At 51.0% G+C, this 18,294-nt stretch overlaps 2 protein-coding genes across 2 annotated transcripts in view; both read left to right on the top strand.

Annotated features, from left to right (window-relative positions):
* The first annotated feature begins 368 nt into the window (after nt 1-368).
* The window catches only part of LOC110161432 (plasma membrane calcium-transporting ATPase 1-like), a 67,690-nt gene continuing 49,764 nt past the window's right edge, over nt 369-18,294 (top strand). The window contains exon 1 of the mRNA XM_055159603.1: nt 369-698. The gene's annotated coding sequence lies outside the window, so the exon portion shown is untranslated. The remainder of the gene's footprint in view (nt 699-18,294) is intronic.
* The window catches only part of LOC129410727 (uncharacterized), an 18,865-nt gene continuing 2,995 nt past the window's right edge, over nt 2,425-18,294 (top strand). The window contains exon 1 of the mRNA XM_055159604.1: nt 2,425-2,453. Within this exon, the coding sequence (XP_055015579.1) occupies nt 2,425-2,453 (29 nt within the window). The remainder of the gene's footprint in view (nt 2,454-18,294) is intronic.

Here is an 18,294-nt window from a genome sequence, read left to right as displayed (position 1 = left end):
AGTTCTCTTTCAATCAGACTCAGACTTGTCCTGATCTCGCGGCTCCACCTTAAATCGTCTGAGGAGCCTGAGGTCCACAGAGGAACAGAGGAGCACAGTTCCACCTTAAAGCCCACGCGCACTGCCTCGGATGCCCTGCCTGGATCCAGACCCGGTCTAGTCCAGGTCTGGGTCCAGGTTTAGTCCAGGTTTAGTCCAGGTCTGGTCCGGGTCTAAACTTTGTTCCAAAGTTGCGGCTCTTTGAGTTCGGCTCCACCTTAAGCGCGTGAGTCCCGCCTCGCGCTGCAGTCGCGCGGACCCGGACGTGGGCCGAGTCTGCGCGGGTCCCACCCACACGCGCGTGCACGGACCCACGCACACGCCACGTGCACGCGCAGCGGCGAGAAGCAACAGCAGCAGCAGCAGCGCGCGCCTCAACGCCTCGCGCCGACACACAGACTGTTTGTACCGATCACCCACGGACACGCCGCGGCCCGGACAGGACTACGCCGCCGCGGGAGCCTCGTGGAGCCGCGTGGAGCCTCGTGGAGCCTCGTGGAGCCGCGTGGAGCCGCGTGGGGCCGTGCGGAGAGGAGACCGTCCGCTTCTTCCGCGTCTCCGCTCCGCCGCGCCGCGCCGCCGCTGGGCGTTCGTTGTGCCGACGCTGGAAATGGACAAACCGCTGTGAAGCCGCGCGCGTGATTCTTCGTCCACTGCAGGTAACCCCACGCGCACGCGCACACACCGCTGCTTCCCGCCACTCACCCCAACACCGCACGAGACCCCGACACCGCACGAGACCCCACAAACAGACCAAACCAAGACCAACCCAAGACCAACCCAAGACCAACCCAAGACTGAACCAGGACTAAACCAGGACGAGACACGGAGCACACACGGTACAGGACTCAGCCAGGACCAGAGCAAGACCAAGTCGGGGCTAAACCAGGACTCAGTCCGGACTAAACCGCAGCGGGACTGAGGGGAGGGAGTTGGGGACGAGGGAAGCCCGGAGCCCCGCGGCCAGAACACACAGACTCGAGCCAAAACCAGGACTAGAGCAGGACTAGAGCAGGACTAGAGCAGGACTAGAGCAGGACTAGAGCAGGACTCGAGTCTCCGCTCGCGGAAACGCGGGACTCGCGCTGAGAAAACTGTTGCTCCAACAATGAACTGAAGTCAAGTTGAACTAAAACTAAACCCGATCTGAACCAGGTCTAAAGCAGGACTCAGCCGGGTCCGGATCAGGTCTGGATCAGGTCTGGATCGGGTCTGGACCAGGCTCTTTGCCCTTACGTAAACCCGCTCCTACACTGCGCTTTTTACGCGTTTTAAAGGAGCATCCGGGTTTTTCGGTGCTGTTCCTTCACCTTCACGCGCACGAGCACAGCGCCCGGGCGCGTGCGTGTGCACCCACAGGTGTGAACCCAGTATCTGTGCGTGTGCGCGTGCGTGTGCCGGTGTCGGCTCCGGCTCCGGCTCCCGGGCCTCGGCTCATTGAGAAACATTGATTTCCCCGCTGCGTGAGTCTGCGTGAGTCTGCGTGAGTCTGTGTGGGTCTGCGTGAGTCTGCGTGGGTCTGTGTGGGTCTGTGTGGGTCTGTGTGGGTCCTGGGGGGTTTCCTCGGGCCTGTGCTGTTCACGGGACACTTGAGGGACACTTGAGGGACACTTGAGGGACACTTGAGTCCGTGTGTAAAGTTCCAGCTGCTCTAAAGCTCGTTTAGTGTGAACATGAACTTTCCTCTACACCGTGGAACAGCGAGCTCCCACGGCCACGGCGCGCGGGACACCGCGGGACGTGGAGCCGAACGCAACAGTGTCAGGGCTTTGATTTAAGGGGGAGGTTTGACACGGGCCCGCGCCGGGATGAACGAGCTCTGTCGGTGTGAATTAGGACTGCGGCGTTTTGTAAACGGAGTGTCGCCTGAGTCCGGCGGCGCTGGTGTCGCCGTGTGTGTCTGCGCTGTTTACACGTGACTTATTGAACCTCACCGGGCTCCTAATACAAATCACAGACCGTGTGTCCGTGCACAGCACTGAGGCTCGCGCTCATCACACTGACACCTCCGGGTTTCTAAACTTTGTCCTCGTGCCGTGTTCCGTCACATCTGCTCCCGGGGGCAGAGCCGAATCGATGCGGGGCTTTTCCGTTTCTTCAGGTGGTATTTGGACGTGTCTGGGGTTTACGGCGAGGCGGCGGTGACAGTTTGAGTAATGCTTGCGCTACTCGCTGAACGGGCTCCGCGGGTGCCTCCTCCTCCTCCTCCTCCTCCGCCCCTGTTGCATTGTCATTTGTGTGAGCTCAGCCGATCCGCACGGCGCGCGCGTGTCGGCTACACTGTGGAATTTTCACGTGGACGGGACGCGCGCGGGCGGACGGGTGACAGATCGGGCCGTGAATGCGCCGTTTGTCCGGGGGAATCTGGTGTGAATGGGCTGCGTCATGGCGTCACCCCTGCGCCTGTGGGCTGGGTGTGTCCCGCGTGTTATGGGACGGAGGGGGAGGGAGGGTGGTGTGTGTGTGTGTGTGTGTGTGTGTGTGTGTGTGTGTGTGTGTGTGTGTGTGTGTGTGTGTGTGTGTGTAGGGGGGGGATCCCGCATCTCCTCTGCGCGTGCACGAGCCGCGGCGCGTGCATGACCTCCAAACGAGGGCAAACGAACCGCATCCGCACCTCCTCCTCCTCCTCCCGCCTGCGCCGCGGAGAGAGAGAGAAGAGGGAGAGGAGGAGAGGAAGAGGAGGAGAGGAAGAAGAGGAAGAGGAGGAAGAGGAAGAGAGGAAGAGGAGGAGAGGAAGAGGAGGAGAGGAAGAGGAGGAGGATGAGCAACAGTTCAGCGCGTGACACCGAATCTTCCTCATAAAACTAATGTCGGAACGCGGCGGAACCGAAAGCTCGTAAAAAAAACGGACGCGGCGCCGAGACGCGATAAAGGAGCGGCGGAGGAGCGGCGGAGGAGCGGCGGAGGCGCGGCGGAGGAGCGGCGGAGGCGCGAGGCGGTGATTTCCAGACCCGGTGACGTCATACTGAGGGTTTCTGCAAGAGCTTCATCAATTTACAACGGACTGCACCAGAGAGAGAACCGGACCAGGACCAGACCAGGACTAGACCAGGACTAGACCAGGACTGAACCTCGACTGAACCTCGATCTTTTACGTTTACGGTGGAAAACAAAAATCGGTCAAATCCATTTTTAATTTTTATTTTTTCACTAAATAAATAAACAAATGCAAATGAGTTTGGCTCAGGTGAAAAGTGCAAAACACAAACTGCTCCCTCCCCTCACACAGAGCCCCGGTCCTGATCCCGGTCCTGATCCCGGTCCTGCTCCCGGTCCCAGTCCTGGTCCCGGTCCCAGTCCTGGTCCCGGTCCCAGTCCTGGTCCTGGTCCCGGTCTGGGTCCCGGTCTGGGTCCTGGTCCCGGTCTGGGTCCCGGGGCCTGTAGAGTTCTGGACGTGCCGGTGTCCGCGGATGAACCGGGATCACTGAGGCTCAGAGCAGATCTGTGACACCGGACCAAGACCAGAACCCGGTTTCGGACCCGGTTCAGACCCGGTTCAGGCCCGGTTCAGACCCGGTTCAGACCCGGTTCAGGCCCGGTTCAGGCCCGGTTTAGGCCCGGTTCAGACCCGGTTCAGGCCCGGTTCAGGCCCGGTTCAGGCCCGGTTCAGACCCGGTTCAGACCCTGAGGAGGATTTGATGAAAAGAGGATGAGCTGCTTGAATAATTAATGAAGGATTATATTTATCTGAGCAAGTTTATGACGACAACACGACAGAGAGAAAGAAAGAGGAGGAGAGAGGAGGAGAGAGAGGAGGAGGAGAGGAGAGAGAGGAGAGGAGGAGGAGGAGAGGAGAGAGGAGGAGAGGAGGAGGAGGAGGAGGAGGAGGAGGAGGAGGAGGAGGAGGAGGAGAAAGAGGAGAAGAGGAGGAGGAGGAGAGGAGGAGAGAGGAGAGAGGAGGAGGAGGAGGAGGAGGAGAGAGGAGGAGGAGAGAGGAGGAGGAGAGGAGGAGGAGGAGAGAGGAGGAGGAGGAGAGGGAGGAGAGAGAGAGAGGAGAGGAGGAGAGGAGAGAGGAGGAGGAGGAGGAGGAGGAGAGAGAGAGGAGGAGAGGAGGAGGAGGAGAAGAGGAGGAGGAGGAGGAGAGAGAGGAGGAGAGAAGAGAGGAGGAGGAGAGGAGGAGAGAGGAGGAGAGAGGAGGAGGAGGAGGAGGAGAGAGAGGAGGAGGAGAGGAGAGAGAGAGGAAGAGGAGAGGAGAGAGGAGAGAGGAGAAGAGGAGGAGAGGAGGAGAAGAAGGAGGAGAGGAGAGGAAGAAGAGAGGGAGGGGACAGGAAGAGGGAGGAAAATCCACTGAACCACCAGGGAAGAACTGAACCAGGACTAAACCAGGACTGAACCAGGTCTAAACCAGGACTGAACCAGGACTAAACCAGGACTAAACCAGGACTAAACCAGGACTAAACCAGGACTAAACCAGGACTAAACCAGGACTGAACCAGGACTAAACCAGGACTAAACCAGGACTGAACCAGGACTGAACCAGGACTAAACCAGGACTGAACCAGGTCTAAACCAGGACTGAACCAGGACTAAACCAGGACTAAACCAGAACTGAACCAGGATTAAACCAGGACTAAACCAGAACTGAACCAGGTCTAAACCAGGACTAAACCAGGACTAAACCAGGACTAAACCAGGACTAAACCAGGTCTAAACCAGGTCTAAACCAGGACTAAACCAGGACTAAACCAGGTCTAAACCAGGACTAAACCAGGACTAAACCAGGTCTAAACCAGAACTAAACTAGGACTAAACCAGAACTAAACCAGGACTAAACCAGGACTAAATTAGGTCTAAACCCGAACTAAACCAGGACTAAACCAGGACTAAACCAGAACCAAACCAGGTCTAAACCAGGACTAAACCAGGTCTAAACCAGGACTAAACCAGGACTAAACCAGGTCTAAACCAGGTCTAAACCAGGACTAAACCAGGTCTAAACCAGAACTAAACCAGGACTAAACCAGAACTAAACCAGGTCTAAACAGGCCTGTCAGTGTTTGTGTGAGTCTGGGAGGGCATCTGGGTGGAGCAGTTTTAAGGCGGTATTGTCACATTCCTAAAGGTGGAATCATGCACCTGAAAGACAAAGACCTGAGCTCAGACCGGACTCTGGACTCTGGACTCTGGACTCTGGACTCTGGACTCTGGACTCTGGACTCTGCTCTGGTCCTGGTCCTGGTCCTGGTCTTTGGTCTTTGAGGGTTTTTATTGATTCGGTTTCGATCAAGTAATGGTCCCCAAAGGAGCAACATCATTCAAACCAAACAGATTAAACTAAACCAGGACTAAACCAGGTCTAAACCAGGTCTAAACCAGGACTAAACCAGGACTAAACCAGGACTAAACCAGTCTAAACCAGTCTAAACCAGGACTAAACCAGGTCTAAACCAGGTCTAAACCAGGACTAAACCAGGTCTAAACCAGGACTAAACCAGAACTAAACCAGGTCTAAACCAGAACTAAACCAGGTCTAAACCAGGTCTAAACCGGGTCTAAACCAGGTCTAAAACCAGGTCTAAACCAGGACTAAACCAGGACTAAACCGGGTCTAAACCAGGTCTAAACCAGGACTAAACCAGGTCTAAACCAGGACTAAACCAGGACTAAACCGGGTCTAAACCAGGTCTAAACCAGGTCTAAACCAGGACTAAGCCAGGACTAAACCAGGACTAAACCAGGTCTAAACCAGGACTAAACCAGCTCTAAACCAGGACTAAACCAGGTCTAAACCAGGTCTAAACCCGGTCTAAACCAGGACTAAACCCGGTCTAAACCAGGACTAAACCAGGTCTAAACCAGGTCTAAACCGGGTCTAAACCAGGTCTAAACCAGGGTCTAAACCAGGTCTAAACCAGGTCTAAACCAGGACTAAACCAGGTCTAAACCAGGTCTAAACCAGGACTAAACCAGGTCTAAACCAGGACTAAACCAGGACTAAACCAGGTCTAAACCAGGACTAAACCAGGCTCTAAACCAGGACTAAACCAGGTCTAAACCCGGTCTAAACCAGGTCTAAACCAGGTCTAAACCAGGTCTAAACCAGGTCTAAACCAGGTCTAAACCAGGTCTAAACCAGGTCTAAACCCGGTCTAAACCCAGGTCTAAACCAGGTCTAAACCTGGTCTAAACCAGGTCTTGTTAACAGTGTCACATGTTGTGGTTTCTTCATTTCGGACTCTTTTTTAAAACTGTTTCAATCTCTCACTTCCTCTTTCCACCAAAACAAACTCATGTTCCACACGTCACAGTCTGACCTGGTTTAGTCCTGATTTAGTCCTGGTTTAGTCCTGGTTTAGACCTGGTTTAGACCTGGTTTAGTCCTGGTTTAGTCCTGGTTTAGTCCTGGTTTAGACCTGGTTTAGACCTGGTTTAGACCTGGTCGAGTCCTGGTTCAGTTCTGCCCGGTAACAGGGTGTAAAGGCGGGAATCACCGTGGCGACCGTCGTTTAAGTTTGAGTTTAGCCTCTGTAACTTTTAAGTGAACATCAAGATAAATGTCATACTTTTTAGTCCTGGTTTAGTCCTGGTTTAGTCCTGGTTTAGTCCTGGTTTAGACCTGGTTTAGTCCTGGTTTAGACCTGGTTTAGTCCTGGTTTAGACCTGGTTTAGTCCTGGTTTAGACCTGGTTTAGTCCTGTTTAGTCCTGGTTTAGTCCTGGTTTAGACCTGATGTTAACGGTTCTGTTTGTGACTGTGCGTTTTTTTTCCCGCTCTTCCCAAGGGCCCGATATGATGAAATAAAATAAAATAAAATATAATATAATAAAATAAAAATAAAATATAACATAATAAAATATAAACATAATAAAATAAAAATAAATTATAAATAAAATATAACATAATAAAATAAATATTACATAATAACATAAAATAAAATATAACATAATAACATAAAATAAAATATAACATAATAAAATATACGTCAAAATAAAATATAATCAATATTTTTGTTCAGTCTGTGGTTCTTCCAGGCTCCGTTTGACTTTTCCACATTTGTCTCGCGGTTTTGTTTTTCTGTCGCTGTTTGTCGTCGCGTCTCGAGTTTTCAGAGTCTGAAATGTGACGTGAAACAAGAGAAAGTGTCGTTTTTGTCGTTGTTTTTGAGGCGCTCGTTTGCGTTGCGTTTGTTTGTCGTGACAAAACTCGTCTTATTTTGAAGCGGGTTTTTTGTTTAATAGTTTTGACGTGAATTTGATGGTTTTACTCTTAAGTCCGTGAATGTCGAGGATCAAAAACATCACTTTGAAAAGTTAAAACTCGACGAGAACTGTGGACAATGACGATGTCGACATCGTGTTTTCAATGTTTAACTCAGAGCTGTTCTCTAGAATGTTCCTCAGATATTTAGACCTGGTTTAGACCTGGTTTAGACCTGGTTTAGTCCTGGTTTAGACCTGGTTTAGTCCTGGTTTAGTCCTGGTTTAGTTTTGGAGATATTTGTTGTTTTTTCTCGCGCTCTTGAAAACGTTAAATCTCTGACATAAATCGTGTTTGTTTTGTCGTGAATATTTTACTTTTTTACCTTCGTGTTTTTAAAGTGACTTTTTACACACACATGTTGAATTCTGTGTATTTTGTGTATTTTGTATTTTGTGTATTTTTTGTGTATTTTTCGTGTTGTTTGCGAACGTTTTTGAGTTTGTGTTAAAGCTTTTGTTTCTGGAACATTCTGTCATGTGACTAAAACAGGACTAAACCAGGTCTAAACCAGGACTAAACCAGGACTAAACCAGGTCTAAACCAGGTCTAAACCAGGACTAAACCAGGTCTAAACCAGGTCTGAACCAGGACTAAACCAGGACTAAACCAGGTCTAAACCAGGACTAAACCAGGACTAAACCAGGACTAAACCAGGTCTAAACCAGGTCTAAACCAGGACTAAACCAGGTCTAAACCAGGACTAAACCAGGTCTGAACCAGGACTAAACCAGGTCTAAACCAGGACTAAACCAGGACTAAACCAGGTCTAAACCAGGTCTAAACCAGGTCTAAACCAGGTCTAAACCAGGACTGGTTTAACCAGGACCTGGTTTAGTCCTGGTTTAGTCCTGGTTTAGTTCTGTCAGAGTCAGATGATGCGTCTTGTGACTCGATGGAAAAATGTGTGACAATAAACAAGAACTGAGCCGGGACTAGACCAGGACTTGGCCAGGACTAAACCTGGTCTAAATCTAGTCTAAACCTGGACTAAACCTGGTCTAAAACTTGGTCTAAACCTGGACTAAACCTGGTCTGATCCTGGTTCTGGTGCAGACCGGATCCAGATCTCGGTCTCTGTCTAAACAAACAGGAGGTCCAAATATGGGCGAAGTCCTGGTTCAGAGCCGGTCTGGACTCAGAGGGTCTGATAAGTCCTTTTATCAGAACTTTGATAAAAGACCAGAAGACCAGAGACCGGACCAGAGACCAGAGACCAGAGACCAGAGACCAGAGACCAGAGACCAGACCAGAGACCAGACCAGAGACCAGACCAGAGACCAGACCAGACCAGACCAGAGACCAGACCAGAGACCAGACCAGACCAGAGACCAGACCAGACCAGAGACCAGACCAGAGACCAGACCAGACCAGAGACCAGAGACCAGAGACCAGACCAGACCAGAGACCAGAGACCAGAGACCAGAGACCAGACCAGACCAGAGACCAGAGACCAGACCAGACCAGAGACCAGACCAGACCAGACCAGAGACCAGAGACCAGAGAGACCAGAGACCAGAGACCAGACCAGAGACCAGAGACCAGAGACCAGAGACCAGAGACCAGAGACCAGAGACCAGACCAGACCAGACCAGACCAGACCAGAGACCAGAGACCAGAGACCAGAGACCAGAGAGACCAGAGACCAGAGACCAGAGACCAGAGACCAGACCAGAGACCAGAGACCAGAGACCAGAGACCAGAGACCAGAGACCAGAGACCAGAGACCAGACCAGAGACCAGAGACCAGAGACCAGAGACCAGAGACCAGAGACCAGACCAGAGACCAGAGACCAGACCAGGACCAGACCAGAGACCAGAGACCAGACCAGGACCAGACCAGAGACCAGACCAGAGACCAGACCAGAGACCAGAGACCGGACCGGAGACCAGACGCTCCGTTCCACCTTGTGATGTCATGAATTCCCGGAGCATTTCCTGTATCTCCACTTGATGACATCACGAGGTGGATGCGACACTTTCCCGATGAAGTTTAACATCTGCTCTCTCTCTCCTCCCTCTCTCCTCCTCTCCTCCTTCTTTCCATCTCTTCTTTTCTTCTCCCCTCCTTCCTCCCTCTCTCTCCCTCTCTCTTCTCTCTTTCTCACTCCTCCCTCTCCTCTTTTCTCCTCCTCTTCTCCTTTTTCTCTCCCTCTCTCCTCCTTCTCTCTCGCTCCCCGTCTCGCCCTCCTCCTCTCTCCTCTCTCTCTCCTCCCTCGCTCTCCTCTTCTCTTTCTCTCACTGCTGTCCTCTTTCTTTCCTCTTCCTCTCCTCCTTCGCTCCCTCTCTTCTTTTCTCCTCCCCCCCGTCTTCTCCCTCCCTCCCTCTTTTCTCTCTCTCTCTCTCTCTCTCTCTGTGTTATCTAATCCTTCTTATATAAATCCTATAGAAACCTCAGTCTCCCACGCAACATCATCTCCACATCCAGACCTGATCTAGTCCTGGTTTAGATCTGGTTTAGACCTGGTTTAGTCCTGGTTTAGACCTGGTTTAGTCCTGGTTTAGATCTGGTTTAGTTCTGGTTGTTTCTGTGGTTCTTGTTCTTCAGGAGCTGTGGGTTCACGGGGACCAGAACCAGTTCCAGGATCTTGGTCCTTTGGTCCTTTGGTCCTTTGGTCCTTTGGTCCTTTGGTCCTCTGGTCCTGGCCATGGTCTGAGTTCTGGTGTGTGTTTTTGAGTTTTTTTGGGGGGTTAGACCTGCTCAGACTCGGGCAGAAGGACCTGGGCGACCCGGGGATCGAACCGTCAGTGTGCGGCTCGCGTGTGTGTGTGTGTGTGTGTGTGTGTGTGTGTGTGTGTGTGTGTGTGGTGTTAATCCGCCGGAGGAAGTAGTCCCAGTTTGATTAAACCTTCATCTGTGACCTCTGACCTTTGACACGCTCCTCGTTTAGACGTAATTAGACCAGAGATTAAACGAGGAAGAGGAAGAAGAAAGAGGAGGAAGAAGAGGAAGAGGAGGGCGGGGTCGGACCGGGAGCAGAGTTCAGTCGAGTCGTTTTTCCCGTGGACCGACGCTTCAGTCCTGTAGATCCATGTTCCGCTCGCTGTGCTCAGGCGAAGGGCGACGGCGAGGCATCGTGTTCTAATTAGAGCCCGACCGATATATCGGTTGCCGATATTATCGGCCGATATGGGTATCTGTAGTCATATCAGCTATCGGCCGATATGTTTGCTGATATGGGCCGATATTTCCCGTGGTCATGTGATACGTCGTTATAAATCTTCGACTCTCGACATTCTGTTCATTTAATCCAATTTACACACAGATAAATGTTCAAATATGTGACTCTGCATCAGGATTTATCTACAGAAACATGTGTGTGTGTGTGTGTGTGTGTGTGTGTGTGTGTGTGCATGTGTGTGTGTGTGTGTGTGTGTGTATATAGTGTGTGTGTGTGTGTGTGTGTGTATAGTGGTGTGTGTGTGTGTGTGTGTGTGCATGTGTGTGTGTGTGTGCATGTGTGTATATGTGTGTGTGTGTGTGTGTGTGTGTGTATAGTGTGTGTGTGTGTGTGTGTGTGTGTGTGTGTGTGTGTGTGTGTGTGTGTATGTGTGTGTGTGTGTGTGTGTGTGTGTGTGTATAGTGTGTGTGTGTGTGTATATGTGTGTATAGTGTGTGTGTGTGTGTGTGTGTATAGTGTGTGTGTGTGTGTGTGTATAGTGTGTGTGTGTGTGTGTGTGTGTGTGTGTGTGTATAGTGTGTGTGTGTGTGTGTGTGTGTGTGTGTATGTGTGTGTGTGTGTGTGTGTGTGTGTGTGTGTGTGTGTGTATAGTGTGTGTGTGTCTGTGTGTGTGTGTGTGTGTGTGTGTGTATGTGTGTGTATATGTGTGTGTGTGTGTGTGTGCATGCATGTGTGTATAGTGTGTGTGTGTGTGTAGTGTGTGTGTATAGTGTGTGTGTGTGTGTGTGTGTGTTTGTTCACACTCACACACACAGATCCAAACTCTGAGATTATTTTCTTTTTACAGTCGGTTTGAGTCTGGATTAAAAGGACATTTATTAGTTCAGACTTGTGATGTGGGAGGAGCCTGTGTGATGTGGGAGGAGCCTGTGTGATGTGGGAGCCGTGATGTGGGAGGAGCCTGTGTGATGTGGGAGGAGCCTGTGTGATGTGGGAGGAGCCTGTGTGATGTGGGAGGAGCCTGTGTGAGTCTGAGTGTTGAAATGTGTCGACTTTGAAACTGGTTTTGTTTATTTGTTTATTGTTTATTGATGATCTGTGATTATATTGTTTGTATATTTGTTTCTGCAGCTGCACTGATGTAAATGAACTGTGAACAGAAGTGTGAATGATCCACATTTACACATGTCGTTAATGACCGCGGCGGTGCAGCGTTTACGACTAAAGACTAACTGTGGTAGTTTAGTTTCTTGACTCTCTAGTCGTGATGAGTCGGTCGGGAGTCGTGTTTTCTTTTTCTCTCACTTTTTTTCTCTTCTCGTCGTGTTCAGACTCGTGGGAGTTTGACAGCGACTCAAAACCAAACTTTCAAGAAATCTGCGTGTGCAGAGGAGAAAAAAAAGGTGCATGTTTGTCTGTAGTTCAACATAAAATAAATAAACCAGGACTAATGTCGGGAGAGAGACACAGACCGAGTCCAGACACTCAGTCCTGGTTTAGACTGTATTAATTTGTTGTTTTACAAACCCACCAATGCTTTATTAAAAGAAAAAGATTTAAAATAAACTTGAAATGAAGGTTGTAGAGCTCGAATTACTGAACATTTTGCAAGTTGTTGCCTGAAAATCAGACAATTATTAACCCTGTTCCACTTAAGACGACATTTCCACCCAAATCATTATTTCCTCAAACATTTTTGCTGTATTTTAAGGGTTTAATATATTTATGACTTTTAATATTTACTTTTTAAAATATTTAAAACTTGAAATACAATTTCATTTGTAACAGTTTGTAACATGACCTGAACATGGATTTTCTGACTAGAGACTAGACCTTCTGACTAGAGGCCTTCTGACTTCTTGACTAGAGGACCTTCTGACTAGAGGACCTTCTGACTAGAAGGAGGGCCTTCTGACTAGAGGGCCTTCTGACTAGAGGACCTTCTGACTAGAGGGCCTTCTGACTAGAGGGCCTTCTGACTAGAGGGCCTTCTGACTAGAGGCCTTCTGACTAGAGGACCTTCTGACTAGAGGACCTTCTGACTAGAGGACCTTCTGACTAGAGGGTCTTCTGACTACAGGGTCTTCTGACTAGAGGGGGTCAGAGGTCAGAGGGTCAGAGTCCAGACTCAGTCCCTGTGCGCCAGGAGCAGATCTGGTCTGGATCCTGGTCCTAAAATCACTGTGGGGGATTCCTGGGATTCCTCTGGTCTGTACAGAGGCCCCGGATTAAACCCCCATTCAGACCAGACAAAAAACCAGGACTAAACCAGGTCTAAACCAGGACTAAACCAGGACTAAACCAGGACTAAACCAGGTCTAAACCAGGACTAAACCAGGACTAAACCAGTCTAAAGGACTAAACCAGGACTAAACCAGGACTAAACCAGGACTAAACCAGGTCTAAACCAGGACTAAACCAGCACTAAACCAGGTCTAAACCAGGACTAAACCAGGACTAAACCAAGACTAAACCAGGACTAAACCAGGACTAAACCAGGACTAAACCAGGTTTCTTGTGAGCAGTTGTATTTTACATATGTAAAGTGAGGGTCGAGTTTCACCACCACAGTGACAGGGGCAGTGACAGGGGCAGTGACAGGGCAGTGACAGGGGCAGTGACAGGGCAGTGACAGGGGCAGTGGCAGTGACAGGGTGCAGGAGGGGCAGTGACAGGGGCAGTGACAGGGGCAGGAGCAGTGACAGGGGCAGTGACAGGGGCAGCAGTGACAGGGGGAGTGACAGGGGCAGTGACAGGGGCAGTGACAGGGGCAGGTTCACCACTCTGCCGGTGCCTCTAAATGATTCATAGTTTGACCTGTTCAAAGCTCCGCCCCCTTCGCCCTGTGGAGCTCGTTAACTCGCCGCGCTAACGAGACCAGATGTGACCCCGCCCCCCGCTGACTCCGCCCCCTCCGCCCCCTGACCCCCCTCTTCTTCTTCTTCTTCTTCTTCTTCTTTTTCTCTCTTGTGTTTTTCTTTGGTCTTTTCTGTTTTTTGGATCATATTCACTTGGATCAAAAACAACTTTTACTGTTTTTAAACTTTTAAACCAGGACTAACCAACTAAACCAGGACTTACTGAACCAGGTCTAAACCAGGACTAAACCAGGTCTAAACCACTAAACCAGGACTGAACCAGGACTGAACCAGGTCTAAACCAGGACTGAACCAGGACTGAACCAGGACTGAACCAGACTAAACCAGGTCTAAACCAGGTCTAAACCAGGACTAAACCAGACTGAACCAGGACTAGAACCAGGTCTAAACCAGGACTGAACCAGGACTGAACCAGGACTGAACCAGGACTAAACCAGGACTAAACCAGGACTGAACCAGGACTAAACCAGGACTGAACCAGGACTAAACCAGGACTGAACCTGAACCAGGACTGAACCAGACTAAACCAGGACTAACCAGGTCTAAACCAGGACTAAACCAGGACTGAACCAGGTCTAAACCAGGACTGAACCAGGACTGAAACCAGGACTGAACCAGGACTAAACCAGGACTAAACCAGGACTGAACCAGGACTAAACCAGGACTGAACCAGGACTAAACCAGGACTAAACCAGGACTGAACCAGAACCAGGACTGAACCAGGACTAAACCAGGTCTAAACCAGGTCTAAACCAGGACTAAACCAGGACTGAACCAGGACTGAACCAGGACTAAACCAGGACTGAACCAGGTCTAAACCAGGACTAAACCAGAACCAGGACTAAACCAGGTCTGGACCAGGTCTGGACCAGGTCTGGACCAGGTCTGGATCAGGTCTGTGTGTGTTTGTGTCTCTGTCGTTCTTCTGCAGTGACTCTCGGGTCACATGATTTTTGGGGGCGGGGTCACGTGACGGTGGGCGGGGTCATGTGACTGTGGCCTGTTGCTGGGAGACGCTCCGGGAAAAACACAAACAGGACATCCCATAATTTCCACTTCTCCTCTTCTCTCCTCTTTTCTCCTTTTCTCTTCTTTTCTTTTCTTTTCTCTCCACTTCTCTTCTTCTCTCCTCTCCTCTTTTCTCCTTTTCTCTTCTCCCTCCTCTCCCTCCTCTTCCTCTCTCTTCCTCTCTCTCTTCCTCTCTCCCTCTCTCTCCCTCCTCTTCCTCTCTTCCTCTCTTCCTCTCTCCCTCTCTCCCTCTCTTCCTCTCTTCCTCCTCTTCCTCTCTCCCTCTCTCCCTCTCTCCCTCTCTTCCTCCTCTCCCTCTCTTCCTCTCTTCTCTCTCTCCCTCTCTTCTCTTCCTCTCTTCCTCTTCTCTCTCCTCTCTCTCCTCTCTTCCTCCTCTTCTCTCTCTCTTCTCTCCCTCTCTTCCTCTCTCTCTCTCTCCTCTCTCCCCTCTCTTCTCTCCTCTCTTCCTCTCTCCCTTCTCTCCTCTCTTCCTCTCTCCTCTCTCCTTCTCTCCCTCTCTCCTCTCTCTCTCTCTCTCCTCTCTCCTACCTCTCCTCTCTTTCTCTTCCTCTCTCCTCTCTCTCCTCTTCTCTCTCTTCCTCTCTCTCTCTCTCTCTCTCTCTCTTCCTCTCTTCCTCCTCTTCCTCTCTTCCTCTCTTCCTCTCTCCCTCTCTTCCTCTCCTCTCTCCGATCTCTCCTCTCTCTCCTCTCTCCTCTCTTCCTCTCTCCTCCTCTCCTCTCTCTCTCTCTCTCCTTCTCTCCCTTCCTTCTCTCCTCTCTCTCCTCTCTCCTCTCTTTCCTCTCTCCTCTTCCCTCTCTTCCTCTCTTCCCTCCTCTCTCCTCTCTCCTCTCTCTCTCTCTTTCCTTCTCTCCCTTTCCTCTCTCCTTCTCTCACCCTCTCCTCTCTTTTCTCTCTCCTCTTCTCCTCCCTCTCCTCTCTCCTTCTTCCCTCTCTTCCTCTCTTCCTCCTCTCTCTCTCTCTCTCTCCTCTCTCCTCTCTCCTCCTCTTCCTCTCTCTCTCTCTCTCTCCTCCTCTCTCCTCTCTCCTCTCTTCTCTCTCCTCTCTCTCCTCTCTCTCTCTCTCCTCTCCTCTCTCCTCCTCTCTCCTCTCTCTCTCTCTCTCTTTCTCTCTTCCTCCTCTCTCTCTCTCTCTCCTCCTCTCTCTCTTCTCTCTCCTCTCTCCTCTCTCTCTCTCTCTTCTCTCCCTCTCTTCCTCTCTCTTCTCTCTCTCTCTTCTCTCCCTCTCTCTCCTCTCTCCTTCTCTCTTCTCTTCCTCTCTCTTCTCTCCCTTCTCTCTCCTCTCTCCTTCTCTCCCTCTCTTCCTCTCTCCTCTCTCCCTCTCTTCCTCTCTCCTTCTCTCTCCTCTCTCCTCTCTCCTCTCTCTCCTCTCTTCTCTCTCTCTCCCTCTCTCCTTCTCTCTCCTCCTCTTCCTCTCTTCCTCTCTCCTCTCTTCTCTCTCCTCTCTCCTCTCTCTCTCTCCTCTCTCCCTCTCTCTTCCTCTCTCTCTCTCTCTCTCTCTCTCCTCCTCTCCCTCTCTCACTCTCTCCTCTCTCCTCTCTTCCTCTCTCCTTCTCTTCCTCTCTTCCTCTCTCCTTCTCTCCCTCTCTTCCTCTCTTCCTCTCTTCCTCTCTTCCTCTCTCCTTCTCTCCTCTCTTCCTCTCTCCCTCTCTTCCTCTCTTCCTCTCTTCCTCTCTTCCTCTCTTCCTCCTCTTCCTCTCTTCCTTCACTCACTGTTTCAGAGTTCATCCCTCTTTACCCCCCTTGGCTCTTTTCACTGCTTCTTTTGTTCTCCTCTCCTACCTCCTAGCTCCTTCCTCCTAGCTCCTTCCTCCTAGCTCCTACCTCCTATCTCCTTCCTCCTAGCTTCTACCTCCTATCTCCTTCCTCCTAGCTCCTTCCTCCTAGCTCCTAGCTCCTTCCTCCTATCTCCTTCCTCCTAGCTCCTTCCTCCTACCTCCTATCTCCTTCCTCCTAGCTCCTACCTCCTATCTCCTTCCTCATAGCTCCTTCCTCCTAGCTTCTACCTCCTAGCTTCTACCTCCTATCTCCTTCCTCCTATCTCCTTCCTCCTAGCTCCTTCCTCCTAGCTCCTTCCTCCTAGCTCCTTCCTCCTAGCTCCTTCCTCGTAGCTCCTTTTTCCTTCATCCTAGCTCCTTCCTCCTAGCTCCTACCTCCTCTCTCCTAACTCCTTCCTCCTTCTTCCTAGCTCCTAGCTCCTTCCTGCTACCACCTAGCTCTTTCCTCCTTCCTCCTAACTCCTAACTCCTTCCTCCTACCTCCTTTCTCCTACCTCCTCCCTCCTCTCTCCTAACTCCTTCCTCCTACCTCCTTCCTCCTAACTCCTAGCTCCTACCTCCTTCCTCCTAACTCCTTCCTCCTATCTCCTACCTCCTAGCTCCTTTTTCCTACCTCCTAACTCCTAGCTCCTTCCACCTACCTCCTTTCTCCTACCTCCTCCCTCCTCTCTCCTAACTCCTTCCTCCTACCTTCTTCCTCCTAGCTCCTACCTCCTAGCTCCTTCCTCCTAGCTCCTTTTTCCTTCATCCTAGCTCCTTCCTCCTAGCTCCTACCTCCTCTCTCCTAACTCCTTCCTCCTACCTCCTTCTTCCTAGCTCCTAGCTCCTTCCTGCTACCACCTAGCTCTTTCCTCCTTCCTCCTACCTCCTAACTCCTAGCTCCTTCCACCTACCTCCTTTCTCCTACCTCCTCCCTCCTCTCTCCTAACTCCTTCCTCCTACCTCCTAACTCCTAGCTCCTAGCTCCTTCCTCCTACCTCCTTTCTCCTACCTCCTCCCTCCTCTCTCCTAACTCCTTCCTCCTACCTCCTAACTCCTAGCTCCTACCTCCTTCCTCCTATCTCCTACCTCCTAGCTCATTTTTCCTTCCTCCTACCTCCTTCCTCCTACCTCCTAACTCCTAGCTCCTTCCACCTACCTCCTTTCTCCTACCTCCTCCCTCCTCTCTCCTAGCTCCTTCCTCCTAGCTCCTTTTTCCTTCATCCTAGCTCCTTCCTCCTAGCTCCTACCTCCTCTCTCCTAACTCCTTCCTCCTACCTCCTTCTTCCTAGCTCCTAGCTCCTTCCTGCTACCACCTAGCTCTTTCCTCCTTCCTCCTTCCTACTACCTCCTAACTCCTAGCTCCTTCCTCCTACCTCCTTTCTCCTACCTCCTCCCTCCTCTCTCCTAACTCCTTCCTCCTACCTCCTAACTCCTAGCTCCTACCTCCTTCCTCCTAACTCCTTCCTCCTATCTCCTACCTCCTAGCTCCTTTTTCCTTCCTCCTACCTCCTACCTCCTAACTCCTAGCTCCTTCCACCTACCTCCTTTCTCCTACCTCCTTCTCCTATCTCCTTTTCCTAGCTCCTAGCTTTTACCTCCTTCCTCCTTCTGCCTTCCTCCTATCTCCTTTTTCCTTCCTCCTAACTCCTAGCTCCTACCTCCTTCCTCCTACCTCCTTCCTCTCTACCTCCTTCCTCCAAACTCCTCCTACCTCCTACCTCCTTCCTCCTACCTCCTTCCTCCTAGCTCCTTCCTTCCTCCTCCTCCTTCCTCCTTACCTCCTTCCTCCTCCTTCCTTCCTCCTCCTCCTCCTCCTCCTACTCCTTCCTCCTAACTCCTAGCTCCTACCTCCTACCTCCTTCCTCCTAGCTCCTTCCCTCTCTCCTCTGGTGTGATCATTCCTAAGTCGTCTCCTCGTTCCTGTTCTCTCTGTTCTGGAGAGAGAGAGAGAAAGGAGAGAGGAGACGGGTTAAGGAGGGATAAAAGGAAGAGGAGGAGAGGAAGAGGGTGAGAGGAGAGAAGGATGGAAGGATGGAGGAGGGATGGAGGGGGAGGAGGGAGGGGGGGCTGGTTCTGGTGCAGGAGCTGCTTGTCATTCAGATCAGGTCTGTCTGCAGAGAACTGCTAAACCACTAAAAACTAAACCAGGACTAAACCAGGAACTGGACTAAACCACCTGGACTGGACTAAACAGGACTAAACCAGGACTAAACCAGGACTAAACCCTAAACCTGGACTAAACCTGGACTAAACCAGGACTAAAACCAGGACT

This window comes from Boleophthalmus pectinirostris, unplaced genomic scaffold, assembly GCF_026225935.1.
Source record: "Boleophthalmus pectinirostris isolate CB_2022bp ecotype Guang Dong unplaced genomic scaffold, ASM2622593v1 HiC_scaffold_23, whole genome shotgun sequence".
NCBI classification, from domain to species: domain Eukaryota; kingdom Metazoa; phylum Chordata; class Actinopteri; order Gobiiformes; family Gobiidae; genus Boleophthalmus; species Boleophthalmus pectinirostris.
This window is presented reverse-complemented; position numbering and strand designations above follow the sequence as displayed.